Below are 22,814 nucleotides of genomic sequence, written 5' to 3'. Positions count from 1 at the left end.
CCAGCAGTATTTAGTGGCAGCTGTCTCACTCTCTTTTGTGGTTGGAAAGCATAAAAATGAAGCACCATTCAAACAGATGGACAGCAATAAACATCCTCTCAACGACTCCTCTTCCCCAGCAGCAAGGGGTCAAAGAAACGGACTCAGCGACTGACAAGTCTGTGTGTTTAAGTGGGTGAGGCCACAAGGAAAGGGCTGTTGCTGGTTGCCATAGAGGGGAATAAATGGGCAATATAGCAGTGGGCTGAATGGAAGTGTATTCATGGGATTAGTGTGGTTACAGATGCTGCCATATGTAGTTCATTCAGCACAATGGACCCTGGATTTGCGTGCGTTATCCTTAAGTCGTTTCATAGCAAAGGCTCCAGACTACCAAAATACCTGTTGCATATAGGCAACTCTAAATTGTCCTGCCAGATTTTATTTTTACCAACTTCCTGAGTTGCAACCGTTAACAATTATCTGTGCAAGAATTACAATGCAAATGCAACTTTCATACTGAAGTTTTTCTTAGCTTTACAGTTGCTAAATCTGGATACTGCAGAGTATCAGATTGTTTGGGTGGATAGAAAAACATAAAAGGCAAAAATCAGTCTCTCTTTTCTAACAAAAATGCAATCCAATCATAACTCCATATTGTATAAACTACTGGAGAAATACACTTCATACAGGGTTGGTTTCCTGTGAAACCAAGCCAACTCTAGTATGGAAAAACATGACACTTTAAGTCACCACAAGACGTCAAGCTGGTCATTTAATTTGTGGGATGTGAATGACCCTTGTTGGTGGTCATGTTTGAAGGGGGAAGTTATGGGGGAGATTCATTCATTACACAGCACAGCACAGAGAAGACATAATAGTTCATATTTATTTGGGGAATGGTTCATGAATGTCGGTATAATAAACATACTATAGTTTACCCAATGGATTCCATTCCTTGTCTACATGCAATGTGATACCAATGTATTATTCTATAACTACATCTGATTTAAGAATGCTAGTAGATCTGTTGTTTTCAGTAGTCAACAATACATTTAACAAATGCTTTGTGATGGCCATTTGAAGTATTTAGAGGTGAAATAAATCCAAACATCAGTTGGACATTTTTTTTATACAAATTGTCTTAATTAATGAATGGGGACAAAACATTTTAATATCAATACTTCCACATAGACCACACACCAGACTAAATATGCATTATAATCCAACGAGGGGGAAAAAAAGTCCTCTCACTGTGGTCTATTTTCACTCGTGGTAAAGTTTTGACCTTTCAGGGATATAAAGGAAGTGACTGGAGTTCTTGCCCAGACAATTCCTTCCCTGAAACCTCTGAGAAACGATGGGTCCAGTAAACTGCTCTACATAGCCTAGAGACAAGGTCAACGAAACATTAATCCCTAACCTACATAAAAAACAATCAGCTTTTCTTCATCAAGTTCACCAATCTTCAGGAAAGGGAAATATAAATGTTATTCTAAGATGGCAATTTCTCTGTGCATACATTCTGCATTCATAGCTTTCATGCACTCCTTGGAAGCCATCCATCAGGATAACAACTTGATAAAACCAAGTCAAGAAAGTATAACTTAGATCCACTCTAATAGGAATATGCAGCAGATAGTTGACTTTATGCCACCTGCATAGAATAGACAGGCTACAATACATGACACACAGTCAATGCATGTGCAACAACTGTCAGTCAAGACAGAATGAACAGGAAATTAAAGGATTTGACTCACTGGAGTGTACAGTGTCTAATGTGTTTGTGATTCAGAGTGAGCAAGAGTGCTTATGTCTACCCAAGGATAGATAGATGACTAAGTAAAGTGTTCTATAATCCTTGTCTATATTACAGATATTAAGTGTGACAGGTAGGTGTTTCATAGTGATTTCCCTCTGCCTCAGTCATCAGGGTTGCTGTCAAAACATCAAGTCTGAGGTTAGAGAATGGTTTCTTGACTCTGTCAATGTGATGACGACAATGTTACAAATTAATTTGGAGCCACAGTTGTGACTTGTCTAATTGTCATAATTGGAGTGGAATTTTATATTACCTGGGTGAGTCAATAATTAATAGAAAACTCGCTTATTATGTACTCAGGGTCCCTCGGCTACCTTTAGGTTAAGTTATGAGGGTTTTGGATTTATATGTTGAAATGTGTTTTACAAATAACTCTAACAGAGTGAGACTCTGTTCTCAGTCAATCTTTTGTCAGTATCATCACGTGTAAAACCTAGACGGGACACCCAAATTATAAGATAAGTCAACAATTACAATTAAAACAATGGAAATCAATAAGATGTAGCATGAATTTGTAGCGTCAATTAGTTTACCCCACCCTAATGTCTCAGTAGCCTAGCCTTGGTGCTTCATCAAGACGGTCATCGGTCATTATATGACAGTCTTGCATCTGAGAACAGAAGCCAGTGAGCATCCCATTCATCTACTCACCAAGGCTCGTAGCGAGGACTCGTCCAGCGTTGAAAACCTCTCCAGAGACATTTTAACTTGTCTGAAGAAACACAGGTGAGCCGAAAATGACTCAAGGATCAGCTGTTTTGCTTATCTCCTCTCCACTGGTCAACGTGTGAGTGAAGTCTACCAACCACCTGCACGATTCCTTGCCGTTTGTTATCTATTATATTAGAAATAAACAGATCACAGTCCACGGCGCAGCAACAACGTAAAAAACACCTTTCTATTTAATGATGGGACACATATTTCTGAACTATTTTAAGGACCCTTTCAGTTAAGCGAACGCTGGAACAGTACTGGTCTGGACACAATAAAGACTGGTAGCTTTGAAATACAGAATTCCCACTCCAAGTTATAAGCCCGCCCCTTGGTCTCAAACTTCTCCCACATTCATACATAGCGCGCCGCATGGTGGGAGGGCACTAAAGACCTGACGCTTTCACAAACTTTGGTCACTAATGGAAACTACGCCACCTACTGGTTCCCGATAGAGTGGAGCAGTGGTGGTGGATTGTACAATGGTACAACCATAGACTGTAAAACGAGGGTACAACCCGAGTTTGTACCGATATATTATAAATCTATGGTTTGTACATGCTTATTTATCACTGGTTGAAATACAATAATGGGGCTGGTCTACAAGATACACCACAATGTTAAGATACCCATGTACCTGGCTGTCAAAGTACTTCAAAAACGTAAAATGAAGTCCACAATCACAACACCAGAGGTAGGTAGCTCCACTGATCACGATCACGTTCAACCCAGATTTGGCACAAAGGGGTTGAATTCGTTTTCCTGCTATGCAACAAAAATGTGGAATGCCCTACCAAAAGTAGTGAAGGAGTGTAAAACCCTACTCTCCTTCAAAACTGCCCTAAAAGAGTACCTTCAGGTGGCTGCAATTCGAAACTGGCCCCTGTAAGTCATAACCTAGCTCCCCCCCCTCGAACTGTTTACTGTACATATTGTTTTTCTTATTCTTAAACTGTTTATATGTTCTGCATAGTAGTGCATATCCATCTGTCATTTAATGTCACTATGAATTGAGTACAAAGGACCCCAATTGAAACAAGCCATATCATTTATTTTATCCTATTTAGTTGACCTTGTATTTGAACTGTACTTTGATGTGCTTTTTTCAGCAAACTTCTAAATAAAGTATTCAATCAATCAATCAATAAAACGTTTGTGTTATAAGCCTCTCTTGGCTTGTCATATTATGTCTATTGCCTAAGCATGAATTGTGTTTCATGAATGTCGTCTTAGGAATCTAGGAGGCTCCTTGATTGGTGACCAACAGGATAACTCTGAAATGATGTTCTTTTACTGGGTGTATATAAAAAAAACATACTGAATGATACCATATTTAGTTTTCGTTACCATTATTTAAATTTCTTAAAAGGTTTTGTTGCCGGATTGTAGGTTTCAACTCTGGCATCCATTAATACTGAGTCTAGAAATGTCAGTTAAATTCAATATTTTAATTAAAAGCATTAGTTAACAAGCCAAAACATCCCAATTAAACCCTTTTCCTTGAAGTGTTTCTAAAAAATAACCTAATAATATATGGATTTATAATATATAAATGAGTTCAAGGTTTCTAATATGGGCTAAAGTTAACTTTACTTAAATCTTCACACAACTTCAAGGTAATTAACTGGAGACATTTTATAACCTTCATATCAGCAACACCACTCCCTTGTATTCCTTCAGTATAATATAAACAAAACAAAGATATCACAAAAAATGAAAGACAATTGCCCAATAGCACATATTTGAATATTTCTTAGTCAGACATGCATTGATCTACAATGATCAAATCCATTTGTTAGGCCCTTTTAACCAAACCATGTCATGATATCAAAGTGCTTTACTTAAAGCAGAAACAAAAATAGGACATCGATAGAACTTTGTTAGCTAGATGAGTCAGAAGAACACTGACATGAAAATGCATGTCTAAGTATTAAATGAAAACGTAGACTGAGGAAAAATATTCTTAAAATCACAAAAGCAAAATCTGACAGACATGTAAGACTTATACATGCAAACATTTTTTAAATGAAAAATTAAACAAAGGATAAAGATGGTGGTTGCTAAAAAGATTCAGTTGGGACTTGAAAAAGCTAAACATTGTCATAAAATACCACTACTAAACACCTAGCACTTATACAGGCACTTAGCAGGTAAGTATGCGTTTTGATTGCGGAGTAAAAATTTGAGAATTCAGAAAAGATAAATGTTTTGGTGGATATTCCCTCTCTCCAGAGATTCTTGCTCTCACTCCTCTTCCTGCTCTTCGTTTTGCTTCTTGGGCAACTGAAGATTTAAAAACAGACAATGATGCAAAGAATGCACATAAGTTGATGTAGTGCAGTATACACACACACACACACACACACACACACACACACACACAGAGTAGTGCTGGGTGGGTGACGGGGTCACCAGCGCAACCACCACTTAAATAATTGAAAGGTATTTGTAGTGATCCCCGAAGTGAAATTACTTCTGCATCGGCCCAGCAGTGACTTCCAGTTGGTGGTTAAGTGTCTTGCACAGGGACGGTTAATTAACCAGGTGACATGAAGCTGGAGGAGCCGAGCATCCTCCATGATAAAACCTTGTGACCTTCTGATTCCGAAGACGGTAACCACTGCCACAAACATTGTCGAGTTGGACCTGTTACACACTTGTACACAGCCATATCAGCTCATGGTTGTCATGGCTACCAGAGTATGACAATTATCTCTATGTTTCAAGCTTATAACCCTATATCCACAAGTCTTATCTGCAAGTAGGGATGTCCGATATTATCGGCCTCCCGATATTATCGGCCAATATTAGCATAAAAATTGATATCGGGAAAATATCGGGATTTTTTTTTTTTTGCTTTATAAATAAGTTACAAGAGTTCTTACTGTATATGGTGTGTGTGATATGAAATTTGAGCTTACCCTAATCACAATAATCCCCGCATATATCGGTATCGGTTGATATCGGTATCGGTAATTAAGAGTTGGACAATATCGGTATATCGGTTATCGGTAAAAAAGCCAATATCGGACAACCCTATCTGCAAGTGATGTTGTCCAAGTCATTATTTTGTTGCTTGCTTGCCTATTAACCTTAATTTACCAGCTTCAAGAATATATTTGTCCAAATTAGGAAACATTAAATAAAATGTATGAAAACAAAACCAATCAGACAAAAAAATACTTTTAGACTGAATTGTTTTTCTTTATGGAAATGTCATTAATAATTACTAATTTGTGTGTTTTACAGTCAAAACAACGAAAAGGTGACAAAAGACACGCACATCCTGTCCTGCTTGGCTGGGTGCTGGATCCAAAATTCAACAGTGAAAAAGGCTCGAAATGTTACCAAACCAAGAATAAAAACTGGTGTGCGGATTTATAAAATGTTTTACAGTCAAAACAAAACAAAACCAAAACGTTTGGTTGAAGGCTGTAGTAACGGTAACAGGGACTAAATGCCACCAAAACAAGTGTTCAATACGCTTTATTCATACAATGTGCTTTATTCATGCTAAGTAAATAACGATAGACTAGGGTACCTTTGTTCCTGGATTCCTCATTTTTCGTTGCACTTCATTATTTTCTTGTGTATGTAGTCTGGAAGGCAAATACATTTATTAATATGCATCATACTCCAAAGGGGAATTAAAGGGGATTTAAATGAAATGCAGTCCGATTTGCAGCAGTTGCTAGCTGGCAGATCAGAGATTATGCCTTTGGTCTTACCCCTTAGCTGTTGCAGTGCTGGGCTTGGATGTGTCACTAAATGGTGGCTGAGCACCTACTGCCTCCCTACTAGGCTGGGGTCTGTTTTTCAGTCCAATATCATTTGAGATCTTTCCTTGAGTTGGCAGTAGTCCACTGTAGCCCCTCTGCCATTCCTTTACATTTCGCACCAGTGGTTTCTCCCTGTCCAATCCAAAGAGCTGATCCAATGGGTCTGCTACATATGGAATGATGTCATCAAGAATACAAACAACAAAACATGTGACCAAAGACAGATCAATTGTATGTGCAGCAATGTTGGCTGGTGGGTTGAGAGAATAGTGACTAAGCATTCACATTAGATTTCCACCACTATCAGCATCACAATCAGCCTCACCCGGGTGTCCTGTAACAATTAGCCAACCGTATACTTTGACCTCTAGGGTGATAGCAATATGTGTACATCCATCTACAGTATATGTTTTGGGAGCATGTGTTAACAAATTCCTAACACTAGTGTGAATTATATATATTATATATATCATAACAATATTGTCCCCCTCAAAATATAATTAAATGGCGTACCCTGGTGCTTTGTTCGCCTCTGTAAATCTGGAGAAGTCGTTGCTGGAGTCAATGGTTTTTGAAAGGTTGCTTTTGTTCTATTATCTCCTGGCTGAGCAGTGTGGGGTCGGAGGTCACACTTATCCTGAAGGGGAAGAAAACAAATAGGTATAAAACAAGAATCAGGAGACCTCATAAAATAGATCAACAATGGAAAACCGTTCCCAAGAATTAAATATTATTCAAAACACTGAAAAATGTATTTTATGAACAGCTGCTCTTAGTTTGCACTTGAAACTTTTTGACCCAAAGAGTGCCTTATACTAGCTGCGTAGTTGCAGCTTAAAATTAATATGCAGCATGCAATATGAAATGTTCTTAAACTTTGGTATGCACTATGCAGTTGTTTATTATTAGTATATTCAATTGTCAAAATACAGTTACTAACATTACTCCGGTTCATGTTTCAGCAATATAACCAGTTCTGAATGTTTTACACATCTTACTGTGGATGAATTAGACATAGTGTCAGGGTTGTAACAAGATTTAAGGGTGGTCCACACCAAGATCAATTAATTATGTGGATAACTATAACAATCACGTTTTGAGTATCGACACTGTTGAATGCTAACGTTCTGTAAACAGTTGCGCGAAGCACCCGCTGCATCCTTCACTAGACAAGGAGCATACCTGATGATGGAAGACGACAGCCTCCTCTAAAGCCACACCACAGAACTCACAGGGAATGACCACATCTCCTTCCAGTGGACTAGCTGGGGGACTGTAGGAGGGTGGGGACACTGACCGAGGGAACGTAGGGAAGTTAGAGGACAGGTTGTCAGGAACGGTGTGCATCAGCCCCCCGGCACCTCTTGTCATCCTGTCCTCGCTGAATGGAGATGGGGGTCGCTTGCTAAAGGAGGCAAAGGCTGAGGCTGGACTGCAATTGGTCTGATAAAACAAATAAAAAAAACACACATGCACAAGGTTGAATGCTAAAACCTATTCACAAGTGCCATGTGCCACCAAAACAGTAGTACTGGTCATGAAAGCCAAGTGTCAGACAGTGTTTGAAAATATAATGGCCACATAAAAAAACTAAAAAGGACACCACAAACCTGGTGTAAAATTAGGTCCTCTTCTGGAAATAGCTCTTCACAAAACTCACAAGGCAGCATGGCATCTACAAAAATAGTTAATGGTTAATTTGTCCAGATACTTGACACACTAATCCTCATTAATAATAGCCAGAAACAAATATAAAATATTTTATTAAAATGATCTGACCTGTCTGATCCTGGTCTTCACTGATACTTGTGCCAGCTGCAAGATGTTGGAAGTTGTTGTTGGGGGGAGAAAGAGGAGAGGAGGAGGTGGTGGTGTTGGAGATCCTCCCAAATTTGTGGTCCCAGACATCAGTCCATAAGGCCCCCTCACTGCCATGCTCCCCTGCTTCTCCATCAGTCTGCAGGCTCAGAGCCAACAGATAGTCCAGGCTGGAGGAGTCTTCTCCGAATGATTGGTCCACGTGTGACCAAGGACTACTGCTGTTATTGTTGTCCCCACTGTTGCGCAGAATTTCATCTTGTTCCAGCACTACAGGAAGTTGAATTCCATTAAAAGAACAAATACATTACACAATGGTATTTACAATACAATGAATCTAGCTTCCTTGAACTTCTGGCTGGGTGCTCTGACATAAAAAAAAATGCTGCAAGCCAGGTCCCACAGTAGAAACAAGACAGCGACAGCAAGGCAGAGCCTCTGCATTGATACAACTACTGTATGCTCTGATGAAGGCTTAAGCTGACAAATTGTGAAACTGATTTTTTTTTAATTTAACTCTGGGGTGCTGCCATCACTTTTTGTTTTGTGTGTGACAGGGCTTGCAACACATTTATGTCACAAGAAACATTCAATCAAATGTTTAGGCATTGGGAGAAAAATATGGCTCTGATTTATCATTGATTAACTTACAGTGGCTAAATGCTGTGTTCCTAGGGGCAGTGTTCTTCCTGTCCCCAGGGCCTATTGGTCCCCATGTACTGTTATAAAATCTGCTATCAAATGACTGGGGAAAGGCTCTAGTCTCCGCTGCAGCACTTATGTTGTTATTTTTGGGACCTCCCTCTTGGGCCCTCAGAAGGTTTCGGATGGAGTGGGCTTCAAACCAGGCTCCTGGGGACTGTGGTTCAGCTGGGTTCTGAATTGCGCGGCTGTTGTTCCTTTCTTGGGGTGGAGTAAGACTGCCACATAAGGCTGGGTGGACAGCTTGATCCCTCAACATGACATTGCATTTGCATCGTGGGCAGGGCTCAGTACGCGTGCCACAATATTCCTCATGTTCTTTGGACTGACTGAAACCCAGTTCCAGGTCACAGTACGGACAAGGGACCAACCGTTGAGGGCATTCAGAACTCTGTAAGAAATTACAACAATGGCAAAAGACAATCAATCTCATGGTGTAAATGAAGAATTTTAGTAACTGTGAGGGTTATAAAATATTCAGATATACCTGGTGGATAGCAAAATGATTCTTCTCAATCTTCAAGCCACATTTGCATTTAATCTGAAATGAAAGTGAAGATGCTTTGAGGCGTAGATTCTCTGGTAAGAGTCCTCAAGGCCTGAGCAATATTAACTGTTGCTATGGTGTTCCCTCCTGGTTTTAACCAATACTATGTAGGCTGAAGGTACATTTCATGTGGAATAGCTTACGAAAAACAAGTCTGACTTTACACTGAGGTAATAAAAATATCTTCATCCTTGTGTATAACTATGCTAAATATTAGGGCTGTGAATCTTCTGCTATCTCACGATTCGATTCCGATTCTTGGGGTCACGATTCCGATTTTTTCAAAACAAACGATTCTCGATTCAAAAATGATTTTCTCCGATTTAAAAACTGTTTTTTTTTATTTATTCAAAACGATTGATTTTCTGTTATAGTTTTACTGAAAAGCAGTGCTGACACGTTTTTGCTGGTTCAAATGTGCAGTATGATGTGTCTAGCAAAAACTACAATGTAAGAGGCGGCAATATGCCTAAATTAAGAATTCATACACTTAATCTGTGAGAGGGCACTGCAGGGCATTTTTGTGAACATGAACAACTCTCTCCCAAAACCAGTTCCTTTTTGCCTTCCACATTTTACTTCTTAATGTCATGTGTAAGTCATGCAAGTAAAATATAATCTGGTTTTGGCTTTGAGAAACACATCGCTAAATTGATTGCACTCTACCAGACCTTGTGAATAACCTTCATGCTGATCATTTAGTCCTGTGGCACCACTCCTCTACACAGTACAAATGTAACCAAATGGACCCATATTTGGACACTATAACCGTTCATTAAAACTGAGGATTCAGGCTTTACTTGCATGTGCTCCTGCTCGTTGTGTTTCTGCAGGTCTGACCGGGGCATTGGCTCCTGGCAGATCTCACACAGGGCAATGTTCCTTCGACAGTGAATCTCGTGAGTGGTGAAATTAGCCTCTGGGATGTCATGTTTGCTAGAAAAGTAAAGAAAGTTGAGGGCATTGCTTGTTGTCAATTTGACAGAAAATAAACAAATAAGGTGTCAGCCTTACCAATTAGCACAGAACTGAGTGTTTTCATCTGCCATTGTGCTCCAATTAAAAGGCCTATATGGACAAATAGAAAATAGTGACATTAATGGTACAAATTAAGGCTAGATTCACATAAATGGAATGGTTGGTTGTGAGTAACCATAGCCTTGATACAAGGCTGTCATTTATAATAAATGACATGACGGATGACTGTCTTGTGATCCAAGGCTAGACCAGTGGTTCTCAACCCCCCCCCAAATGATTGGGGGGGGGGGGGTCCACTGAGATGACAGTGAAGTGACAATTTAAGGTGTTTTAAGACATTTTAATACCTAAAAAAAGACAATTACTGCATCATAAGTAATCAGAAAACTATACTATAAAAAAAACTGGTCAAACATGGGCCAAATTATCAAATAATTTAGAAAAAAGAGGCAAACATTTTAAAATAGCCGATCTACAAGCTCACAACACCTCACTGTGAGCTTGTAGATCTGCTATTTTCCCAATATTTATCTGTGGAAAAGAGTCAAACTAAATTGAATGCCTCAACTTCTACAATTCCAACTGCTTGCCAGGGTGGGGGGGGTCCCCAGTTCTAATATGATTCTCTTTGGGGGTCACGGCCAGAAAAGGTTGAAAACCACTGGGATTTGGTTAATCAGCGAATTTACAGGCAGACCTGTATCCCGAGAGAAGACAGACTATGCACCCACTGCACACAAAATGAAGTGGAAGTCATGGTACACTTCCTAACCGTCTGTCCATCGTACCAAGACATCAGAGACACATACTTCCCACAGATTACAACCACACACGGAGATTTTGAAAACATGACCAATGACAAAAAACTCCCATATCTGCAGGGCGAAGTACAACAATGTGCAAACACAGCAGCAAGATTCGTGAGTTGCTGTGATAGGAGAAGGATATCAAACGGAACACAACCACCCTAAAGACTAATAATTGTGTATATTCCTGCACTAGACCTGCACCCAGTGATCTTGGTACATAGAAATTGATCTATTGAAGATTCTGACTTTCAAGTGTACATATTTTTTGTTTTGATTGTATTGCTGTATTGTTGTATTGTGCTTTCTGCTTTGGCAATGTATAAACGTATGTTTTCTCATGCCAATAAAGCCCTATGAATTGAATTGCATTTTACAAAACCCCATCGTCTCGAACAGATGAGATATCGTTGATTTCTTCACCTAAACACAGGCCAAACTCTTCGTTAACTGACATATCGTTGATTTCTTCACCTATATAAACACAGGCCAAAACTTCGTTAACTGTCAACAGACTTTCGTTAACAACAGGTTAAACTAAAGCCATCAATTTGATATGGTGTAAATTGATTACTTTCGCTAGCTAGCCTTGTTCATCTACGCAACTATTTCAGTTTGCTCACCTTTATTTTCCAAGTGATTATAGCCAGCAGCGGTGGCTAACTAGGTTAGCTATGAAGGTTTATGATCAAATATGCTGGTTACGGTGCAGCATTTCTATCCGTTAAATCTAACCATGTTATGTATGTAGATGTTTGCTCCTGATTCTGGGCAGTGGTCGCTAGCTTAGCAACGGCTAGTTAGGAGTCGTCTGTCGTTGTCGTCTGTCAAACAAACTAATGGCGAACTATTTGGTAACTATATTTAACTGAATTGGCTTTTTAACGAACTTATATCCACATATAGTACGCCCCGGTTCGTCGCAGTACTTTGTCCATGGAAAATGATCTTCAATCGCTGTAACGTAAATGTGATTGATATTCCCAACTAGCACCAACACTAACGTTAGCTAGCCGTGGTAAACTGGGTGGAAAATGAAAACTTGAGGCGTACTTCCTCCTGTCTGTCTGTCATCTGATAGGGTGAAAGCAGTGTTGCCAGCTTTCGCGAGAGAAACAAGCCCAAAAGAAGCGACTAAACACACGAGCACTTTAAACCATCGACGCGTCACGATGTGAGCTTGTAGATCTGCTATTCCCCCCCCCAGAATATTGAAGAAAATGTAAAAAATGTGGATAAAAAAAACAAACATTTTGACAACACATATATTGAAATATTTTCAGATGGGTCATGGCATGGGGGTCTGCAGACAATTTCATATTAATTTGGGGGTCCTTGACATGACAATGTGTGTGAGAGCACCACAATGGAAATAAGTCTCAGGACTAAGGACGTTCTTGTGTAATCTTCAAACTGCTGCAACCATGTGGTTTTGCTTTTCAAAATAATTCAAATAAAATCAAAATAAGCAACTACACTTTAGAAAAATGCCCCAAAAACCGCAACCAACCACCAATATTTATTTACACGCAACTTTATAGAAAAGGTCGCTTATAATAAGCGGACATGGCAACACTGGGTGAAAGATATTTCTGGTGCGTTCGTCAATGTAGCCGGGGAGAACCCGAAGCACCACACGCAGCGCGCGCGCGCGCGCGCACACACACACACACATACAAAAGTGCAGTCGTGTCCTTTCACCGTTTATTAATGTTTCAAATTCAATCTATGAATACTGTCACTTTAGACATTTTAATAATTGTAAGGCACAGTTTTGTTCAGATAAAAACACTGATCATATTTACAGCAAAGATTTGGACAGTTCAAACGAGCCCCCATTCTCTTCCATCAAAATCACCCCAAGATGACAATTGCAAATATATAAAACATTTAATCTTTTTCAAAGCCCTTATGTTGTTTCAATCAAATAAGTCTACTGTGAAATTTGAAATGTATCTCCCAGTCACAAAAGTTTTCAAATTACATTTAGGGAGAAAAGCAATACATTTCCTTTATGACTACTGTAGATTAAAATACAGGAGTAGTATATATATTAAAATCGTGAAAATTACCTAGCACTGTTTGAAATGAGTTTCATCCAATAAAAACTAAGATAAGACCAACACATAAAATTATTCAAAATCTTTTGAACTATTGTTTCACTCAGGCCTAAAGACGGTGTTTTCACAAAGTGATATTAAATGCACAATTTAGTCACATTGTTTGGGTTCTGTGGAGTACTGAATTATCTAGACATCTTTATTAAAGTCATCGGTCATCTGTTAATGTTAATCATGATTGTCTGACATTGGTTCCAATGTGACTTTGCATAATGCACCTGTTCATTCTCCCCTCCTGGGACACTGCAAATAAATTGAGACTGTGAATGTGGAAATAAAGTTACATTAAAATGGCACAGCAAACAGTCCTGCTGTTTTAGCCAGAATTGAGCACAGGAAATGACAATGGCAATTGCACTGGACAAATAACACATCCATGGAAAAACTACATACATCTCATGTCATTCATCCTTGTTATGCACAGGTGCAAGATAAGTTATTACTGGATTTCAGATTCCAGAAGACTGAGGGGAACATTTTTATATTATGGAAAACAAAAATGTTAAAATCAAGTACAGTACCAGCATTCAAGGGACAGACAATCAAGAGTCCCATAATTAATAGGCACCCCAGAAATGGATTGAAACAAATCTCGCATTAAGCAATGTGACTTTTCATTTTCACATAAGCTTTTCCTTTAAATCATACACCTTGTTGGGTTTATGATATAACCTTTTAAGTGGGTAAGGTACTTTTTTTTTTCATAGTAAAAAAAATAAAATACAAATGTGTTATGAATATACTTTTCTTAAATTTCAGTGTAATTATTAAAACCTTTTGTTATGCCATTTCAATCACATTTATTAAGAATATTGCATGACCAAATTCAGAAGAAATGCTTCAAACAAACTTTTTTGTATGACCCGACGTCCGTCTACATCCGACAGTTTTGTCATTCATACCGTTTCAGAAGAACCTAAAGTAGGAGGTGGGACAAAATGCTGTCCATAGGGGTGGGTAATTAACATTTGGGTTGGGTGTACAGTGTGGGCACAGTCTTGTATTTGCTTTAGTGAATCCTTCCCAATTTTTTGTTTTTTGTCTCTTCCTGACTACACTCCACCACCTCTGATCCCTTTGGTAATAAATGCAGATAAATGCAAACACTCAAGTGTTTTTCCAAGAAGCTATTCATGTTGAGACATGAGCAGCCTCTACATGGTGGTGAAATACTGTAGTTTTGTCAAGAATGAACAGATAGAATTTGCAGACCATTGAAACCCTGCCCACCTGCCATACTTGAATGTTGGTTTTGTAAAGGGTTTAGTTGCAGACACCCCTCTAATTTAACAGACACATCATTAGGTCACAACAGATAAACTAGAAGATGAAAAACAAACAGTGGAATCTTTCATAACCATATGACTTCAAGTCAACAAAAAGAAAAATGTCAATGCCATGAGTGTGAACCGTGTCTAATGTCTATTGACATAATCATCCCCTCTCTAAATTTTCCCTGTTGCTCTCTAATTGTTCACGAAGAAAGCAGATATAACAGTATCTTCTGAAATGGAATATTTTGGTCATTATAATTATAATAGCTAAAAAACTCAAAACAAAAATTGCTCATCAATAACCAAAATGTATGTGAAATGATTTAGACAATTCAAGCACTATATGCAAACTAAAAAAACAAAACAAAAACTGTTTTATTTCAAATCCTGAAATTCCTTGGTCCAACGGAAAGATCAGTAGGTCCCTATTACCAAATTGTTAACCAAAATCCTGACAACAATATTTTATTATACTACACTCTGATATCTCATCTAGAATGACTAGAATGAAAAAGAAAAGGAAAAACAAGAATTAAAGAGAACGTGAAGTAAAATATCCAGAAAAGGGAAGTGAAAAGAACAAGGCACTAAGGTTAAGATTTGAGACCAGAAGTCAGAGGTAGCAGTCGCAGAGAGGGAGAGAATGAAATTCAAAGCATAAAAAAAGGAAATGCGTGGTCATGTGTTTATCTGTCCTTGGATCCAAGCTTTTCGATCAAGTCCTGCAGGGGAGCAAGCTCGCGCCGATCAATGAGGTTGAACTCCTACAAATTGACAAAAATACACAAATTATAAGATTATCATTCGTAAATATAGTATTGAGGGTCTGTATAGTTGGCTAAATAATAATGACCCCAATGGTGCCACCATATTAGGACTTATGCACTTGCGGCATCGATTGATTGATTGAATACTTTATTAACAGTTTGCAAAAGGTTTCATTTTAGCATACAATAATGCTAAAATGATAACACAAAAAAACATGAGGGCTTGTTTCCATTGTGGTCCTATGTATTCAATCCATCAAGACATTTAAAGACAATACTATACAAAAAAGTATCAATACTAGAAGCAATAAAAGTATATTTACAGAAAAACAGAGGGGGCAAATTTATTTTGGCAAGCTAGAAGACTAGGTCCAGTTGCAAATTGCAGACAGGCGCTCCTTTATGGCGGTTTTGAAGGAGGGTAGGGAGTAGGGATGGGTTTAGTTTTCCGAATGGAAAAACTATCGTCCGATACCGAAAATAAATAAGGAAGCACTTGGGTGAAATCGAAAGAAAATATATTTTGAAAAACATTTTTTGTACCATTGCTGTCATGGCTGTGCCTCTGTTACATGATTATGGCAACACTTACACTCACAATGGGTCCATATTGAGATCAGTATTGAGAACCCACCCCCAAAAGTAGGGCTATTTCACAGAGGGGTCGTCAAATAATTTGGAGGGGTCAGATAGGTAATCTATTCTTTCCTTGGGATAACATTGTCACCCACTCTGATCGTAAAGTCTGAGGCCTTAATGAAGGAGGAGGAGCCATGCCGATTAAAAACATTCATAGTAGTTTCATAGGGACTTTGGACTACACACCAAATAGCAGAGATGCTAACTTTCTGCCTGCAAAATGACATCAACTATTAAACTTTATTAGAATGTGTGGTAGTCTCACCTGAACAAAGAAAATGAAGTGCTTGAACGAGGTGTTAAGATGGGCCTCCTCCTGCAGTTGCATCACTGAGTCAAAATGCTGGTGGTAGATGTGGGCATAAACCCTGAAAAGACGTTTCAGGATGGTCTTGGCCACAGACATGAAATTCTTGGGAAACGGCACTCCTACAGACACAGAATGGTTATGTCAATTAGAGCCTTGACCAAGGTCCCTGATTTTCTTGGACAAGCAGAGCTAGAAGAAGAGTTCTGGTGGTGTTTCTGGATTTTTCATTACCTCCTCACAACTCTGTGGTGATTACCCTTTACATAACCCAGGGAAAACAGCAAAACACAAAGGGAAAATGTGACATTGTAATATGGAGCCATTAGAAGCAAGCATAATCTTTGTATATCCTTTTTTGGATAGACAATAAAAATCAGAATAGTCACATGTTAGACTGCAATATCACCTTGCTGATCAAATTCTTCAGGAACACAGGCTAACCAGGGAAAATGCTTAACAATTAAATTGAGTATTGAATTAAACAAGTAAGGAGTATGTTCAGATTTTAGTGTGACATGTTTAGTGTGCTGTGCTATCACAGATAATTTCATTGATTTAAAAAATAATCTACTGTTAAAAATCTAAATAGGTGAAATGGTACAGCAACTAAACAGCCTAGTTGTCACCCAATAATTAACCAATGACCATTTAATTTGCCTAGAAGCAAGTGTATCATCTAAACATTAAATGCAACTCACCGATTTTGGAAGGAAAAAGTGTCTCATCATCCAGTTGGTCCTGTACCCAGGTCATCAAGTAGTCAATGTACTTGGGAGCAGAGCATTTGATGGGCTTCTTAATATTAGTTCCATCAGCCCAGTGGTATTCATATCTAGACAAAAAGATAGAAATGGTCTCAGATGAAAGGAAGGTTACAACTGTTCCACAGGGCATCATTTACTTTTTATGGTTGATCATGTAAAACCAGACATGGTTTGTAGTCTATATAGATATGGGCATTACCTTTTCCTAAAATTGAGTTTGAATGAAATGATTAACATTGTTTATGTTCCATTGCCCACTGTGTTCTCATTCACTGCAAATATGCTGCACAATAAAAAGATATATGCCAACTATGAATTTGATTTGCGAAGAGAAATACTGTGATATTTAATAGCTTGTGTCTGTCATTATAATACTTACAAAATAATACACTTGAAACGGGACATGAGGCCCTCAGGCAATTTAAATAAAGAGGAGAGAGGGATTACAGCATGAAAAGTTTATAATCAAACTTCTATTCTGTTAAGAGATTTGTTTCACATATTAAAAAAAGTCACATCTCCACACATGGCATGCCTCTATTTCCACATGCAAAACATACACTGGTTGCAGACTTAACACACAAGACATTTGATGTGCTGTATTAGCAGCTAAAAACAGCAGTAGGGGAAAGAGAAGAGGCTCTACAGTGACGTTCTTCATTGTGACTGTGTCAACAGGAAGCAAAGCCAGGTTTCTTCCTCTCGATTACAGACAGTCAGGAGGCCAGAAAACAGGGGAAGTACCAACTCAAGACTCTAACAAGACAGCCTCTACAGGGACTGCATGCAAACTATAATGCCCGTTTTGTTTCGTTCATGTGATGTTCAGATGATTCCTTACCTCAAGAATGGTCTAAATCACATGAAGTGGCAATGCATGGTTTGGTTCTCGGATAATCCCCAAAATGTAGCTGCTGCTAATGACATTAAGTGGAGTCATATGCCAACAAGTTTCACATTTTAAGTTTTTAAATACAACAATTTATAGCATTTTAGTTTACAGGTATTGAACTAGAGGTCTAGGGCCTTTAAGGATGTGCTGAATTAGAGCTGGCGAACACTGGCTGTGTGACTCCGGTAAAAGAATCACGGAGAGGAGCTTCCGTTTAGGCTCTTTATTCACAGGATCGTTTGATTATCTGTCATTGACACCATTCAGGAAAGAAAAAACACAGCACTTCGGGTGGCAGACAGGAGCATCCCAGTTGAAACAATAGACCAATTAACAGGGCTGTAGAACTATAAGCCTGTTAACACGGACTTTCCTACAGGTATACATTACTGAGCATAAAAAACTTAACAAAAGAGGTGTACATAGGTGAATCGCTTCAGCACACTCTGGTTGCCAAATTTGCAGACTGAGTGACATACAGACAGACTCCTTACAATAGTTTCTTATGGCCCATTGATAGGCTCTGTATCTGCAGAGACCCTGCCCAGTGATTAGGCACTGTGCATGACTGTAGTCCCGGGTATCCAAATGATGGCATACCTGTGTTTTGGTTCATTTTCCCATAGCTTCATTTGATTAGCTAACTAAAACTAACTGTAGTTGCTACAACTTGCCTGTCCCTCTGGTTAGGATCTTAAGTCTGCGTGACTGTACCTCCAGGTTATCTGAACGATGTCGCCTGACAACATGCAACTGTTCCTCTAGATTATGGGAATATTGGGGCTCATTCATCATCTGTAAAGCACAGATCAGTGCTTAAACCCTGCATACAATGTTTTATGCAACATTCTTCAATATATTCTTACTTTAATTTGTTCTTACTCTACGAACAAATTTAGAAATGCCTCAGACCACACATACATATATAGATTCCATTGTCTTAAAAAATAAATAATATAATACAATAAAGTAAAAATAGGTTTAACATTGCAAACAATACTTCAATATAATTGTTAAATGTACACAGTAGGCTATTATGTTAATTGATCAGGATTTCTTTCTATGTATTAATTTGGTATTGGTGATAATAAACATGATCATTATAAGACTAATGAAGTAATATTTAGTATTAAAACATTAGCTTGTTCCCACTTAAACAAAGTCCACAGCAATGATTCGCAACACAAGAAGTTGCAACTGCAACCACTTGCAACAGAATCCCAAATCTGCACAGACCGCTGCAACTGTGTGCAAGTTTCAACGGTTGCGTTGCGAATCATTGGTTGGACTGGGCTTAACAGTGTCAAAAAGAAGGAACTAAGTTTTTTTCCAAGTTTCAAGTACGGTTTAATGTATGTCTTTCATGTACTCAAAGCCACAATCCCCAACCTCTCCCATGGACAGGTCGCACACAGATCCACGCACACAGAAAAATGACTCCTGTGCAGACCACCATGTGACGTCTGTCCACAAATATGTCTATGATTATAACCACTGTAATTCAAATACCTTGACCAATGCACCCCCAGGCATGCCAAGACAGGTTAACCTTTTCACTCCACCATGTTAACAGGTCCCTATTCCAGTGGACTATGTGACAGTTAATGTGACATTAATTAGTCTCGCATAGCCAGAGGATCGGATATCTCTACCCATCTCCGCCTACCAATCATCTGGATACGTTTCAATTCCTTGTATGGGATTGTCCTCAACATTAAGAATTACCAGAGAACCGAACCATTTGTCCATGTTTGACCTCAATCTGAGTCTAGTAAAGTAAAAATGCAAAAGAAAACCATTCCCAGTAACTCATTATACTTTAGATTACATTTCCTCTAAGTTGGGTGATCGCAGCAGACAACGGTTGTCAATGTGAAATTGAACATTGCCAACCTGCAAAAAGCATTGTATTCAAAGTGGTTACCTTGGTCCAGCAGACATCACAGAGCAGCTGGTCTCTGTGCAGAACTCTGTTATGGTGCCATAAAGCATATTGATCTGGTTGAAAAAATCCACCGCTGAAATTGAGGATAGACATGATTAAGAACCATCCAACACACAACAATGATGTCTTGTGTCAACTTGACTAATTCTTATGCCAACCACACCACAAGCTAAGCAACTACTGACTGCTAAGCTTCTTCTAACAGTTGAAGAAAATTTGGCTACAAGTCAAAGCACTGCTTGTGCAAACTAAAAGCTTCACACATGTAAAGGCTTCATGCGTTTCAGGTCTAAGAGCCAAAAATATACCCCAGGCCAAATTATACCCGGGGTTAAAGTAGGCCAGCACATCCCGGGATATAAACCAGAACTAGCCCAGAATATACCCCAGGGTATAAAACACTACACTAGCCCACTTTAACCCCCGGGTATAGTTTGGCTGGGGGTATATTTTTTGGCTGTTACACCGGTTCAAAGCTGTTGCCGAGCCAATCAAACGAAGCTATGGGAGAATTAACCGGAACAGGAAACCGGTATGCCATCTTCTGAAAACTTGGGATTACAGATATGCACAGAGCCAATGAATGCTATTCTTCAGACACTGTGTCTGTGTGCATGCGCTCATACTTCATTCCATCCCTGCATTAAGTCAGTGCCCCACTTGTGCCATGCCACCCCAGTCAAAAAAGGTCTGGACTCAACACTGACAGTAGCCTATAGACACATTTCTACTTCTTCCCGACAATGACAAGCAAGTGCATTATAAAGACATGATCATAGCAGTCATTTCCCCCTCCTGCCAATCAATATGGTAGTCTGGGACAGGTATTTCTTTACAGTAACCAGAATATAATTATTTTAATGATCTAATAACGAACAATTACTTTATAGAAATGTATAGTAACTAGTTATATAGTATTAATATTTGCACATGGTATGGAATAGGGAGCAGATGTGAGGTTGTGGGGTGTTTATTGTAGGAATTCTCAACTCTGCAAGGCTGGCTAGCAGAACACTCCACAGGGTTTGACCCCCATAAAAACAATTTCTCACACGCATGTGTATGAAAAGGCAGAAGGCGGGAAAAGAACCAAATGCTGTGTAGCCTACATGTCAATGTGAGACAGTTTCAGGCTTAAAATATTTTTTGAAAATATCTTCCAATTTAGAATGCATTTTCAATTAATGTTTCCATTTCTCCATTTTTCCATTACAAGGTTCAATTCTTGACTGTCGTGCTGGTCAAGTGGTTACAATGGTGTGGCCATTGATCTTGAAAAGTCACATATTTCCCTTAATGTCAACCCCTGGCCAATAGAATGCTAGTTCTTAATACTAGGTTAATTATAAGCATCAACTCACTGTTCACAGCAATCCACTCATTGAGGTCTTCTCCCTCAGGTAGCATTACAGCCTGTCTCAAGTTCCCACTCCCTAGGGTTGCTTCAGCATGTTTCAACAGCTCATACTGATGGGAGCCCTCTGGGATGTTCTTTTTCGGCTTGAAGGTCTTGGATGAGCGACTGCCACTGCAAAGAAACAACAGTGAAGGCAAACAAGTTACGAAACGAAACTGAATAGTGGATGGTGTTTCTGTCTCATGACATGTTTCAGTAGTCGAAGACCCTTCCTCTTTGGTCTCTCAGCCACAGCTGTTCCAGAAACTTTCAGTGTAACATTAAACTGATGTTTAATTGTTACAATAATGATCATGGACGCAATTGAATCAAAGATAGGCTGCATAACTTTTGGGTTGACTTGTTTACAATATAAGGTAATAACGACTAAATCTAGCTCCAGAACCTCTCACTCCATTATACAGCGGAGTGAGAGGTTATTAATGGAGCTAGACTAAATCCAGAAATAAGTCAGTCTCAGTTAGTTGGCCAGTGATTATCTTTGGTAACGTTTCTGTGTTAAATATATATATATACCCATCAATAAGATACTGAGGTCTCTGCAGTAATAAGATCGTTGGCAAAAAGTAAACCAACATTATACCCTCCTCCTCCATCCTCAAACATTATCGATCAAAACTCAACGTTAGCTGGCACTTGCTAGCGTTACCGATCCAGTAAACTAGTAGATCATTTGGCATGCCAAGAAAATAAACGTTATGGTTCATTTGCTTTACTCTAAATTACTCTAATAGTTTTTCAATCATAAAGAGGGAATAACTTGTCAACACAGCAGCGCAATGCAGTGATCAATGTCGGGGAAATGACTAGTTCCAGTTAGCTTAAGTAATGTTAACACGAACTGTCTTGCTTTGGGTTTAATGCGTGGCTAGCTAACCCACACAGTACATTAAAGTACTTACAATAGGAAGCTCATCGTTGCGAGCTCGTTGGATGATGAACTGAAAATACAGCTTCAACTCCGGTTTATTGTGTGGAAGTTTTCAACTCGCCCCGTCGGACAACAACAACTACTTGTCAGTGTTGCTAGTTGTTGGTGCTAACTTGAAGAATCCTCTTCCTCACTGCTCGCCTAGCCTGTCTGTCTGTCTGTCGCCTTCACTGTATGTTGCGTCGTTATGTCCGTCAGCAGCCTTGTCACGCGTTGCCTCCAAGTTCCAACTCGCTCAAATAGTGTTCTTAATTTTAACGTCTTGCATTGCGCTTCGAAAACACGTGTACGTCATGTTCCCCCAAACAATGCGCGACAGCACTGGGTTTCCAATATTATAATAATTTATCTCTCCAAAAGAACTCACGCCCGCCTGCCGTAACCGATGTTGGGAAAACGAGCGCTGCTAAGAAACAAGTTGGTTATCAGGGTGGTTGCCTGCCTACTATTTACTCCGGCGTACGACAGTGGGGTGTGATTAAAATAGCCGATCTACATCTACAAGCCCACAGCCATTGTTGCCAGATTCTGCGAGAGGAATAAGGAACCAGCTCTATGAAAACTAGCCCAAAAGAATATTTCAGGATTTTTTTCTCCTCTTTTTTTGAAAATA

General features: G+C 39.1%; 3 protein-coding genes across 3 annotated transcripts in view; all 3 read right to left on the bottom strand.

The window, feature by feature from the left end:
* Window positions 1-2,778, bottom strand: part of smtnb (smoothelin b) — a 51,637-nt gene extending 48,859 nt beyond the window's left edge. The window contains exon 1 of the mRNA XM_084054008.1: window positions 2,453-2,778. Within this exon, the coding sequence (XP_083910134.1) occupies window positions 2,453-2,503 (51 nt within the window). The 5' untranslated portion in view covers window positions 2,504-2,778. The remainder of the gene's footprint in view (window positions 1-2,452) is intronic.
* A 1,172-nt stretch (window positions 2,779-3,950) lies between these two features.
* On the bottom strand, window positions 3,951-12,165 carry trafd1 (TRAF-type zinc finger domain containing 1). The gene is made up of 12 exons (XM_084055663.1): window positions 11,766-12,165; window positions 10,373-10,426; window positions 10,159-10,294; window positions 9,299-9,352; window positions 8,761-9,202; window positions 8,071-8,379; window positions 7,902-7,966; window positions 7,474-7,734; window positions 6,805-6,928; window positions 6,241-6,457; window positions 6,054-6,111; window positions 3,951-4,795 (listed from the first exon to the last, which is right to left on the bottom strand). Exons 2-12 carry the CDS (start codon window positions 10,405-10,407, stop codon window positions 4,757-4,759), a joined length of 1,740 nt encoding a protein of 579 aa, XP_083911789.1. The 5' UTR covers window positions 10,408-10,426; window positions 11,766-12,165; the 3' UTR covers window positions 3,951-4,756.
* Window positions 12,166-12,829: 664 nt separating this feature from the next.
* On the bottom strand, window positions 12,830-22,636 carry mob1a (MOB kinase activator 1A). Its single transcript, XM_084054687.1, has 6 exons — window positions 22,173-22,636; window positions 21,215-21,381; window positions 19,833-19,926; window positions 16,951-17,084; window positions 16,208-16,371; window positions 12,830-15,300 (listed from the first exon to the last, which is right to left on the bottom strand). The coding sequence occupies exons 1-6, from the start codon at window positions 22,184-22,186 to the stop codon at window positions 15,223-15,225; spliced, it is 651 nt and encodes a 216-aa protein (XP_083910813.1). The 5' UTR covers window positions 22,187-22,636; the 3' UTR covers window positions 12,830-15,222.
* Window positions 22,637-22,814: the final 178 nt, after the last annotated feature.

Source organism: Gymnoscopelus microlampas (assembly GCF_963454915.1).
Source record: "Gymnoscopelus microlampas genome assembly, chromosome: 4".
Taxonomy (NCBI): Eukaryota; Metazoa; Chordata; class Actinopteri; order Myctophiformes; family Myctophidae; genus Gymnoscopelus; species Gymnoscopelus microlampas.
This window is presented reverse-complemented; position numbering and strand designations above follow the sequence as displayed.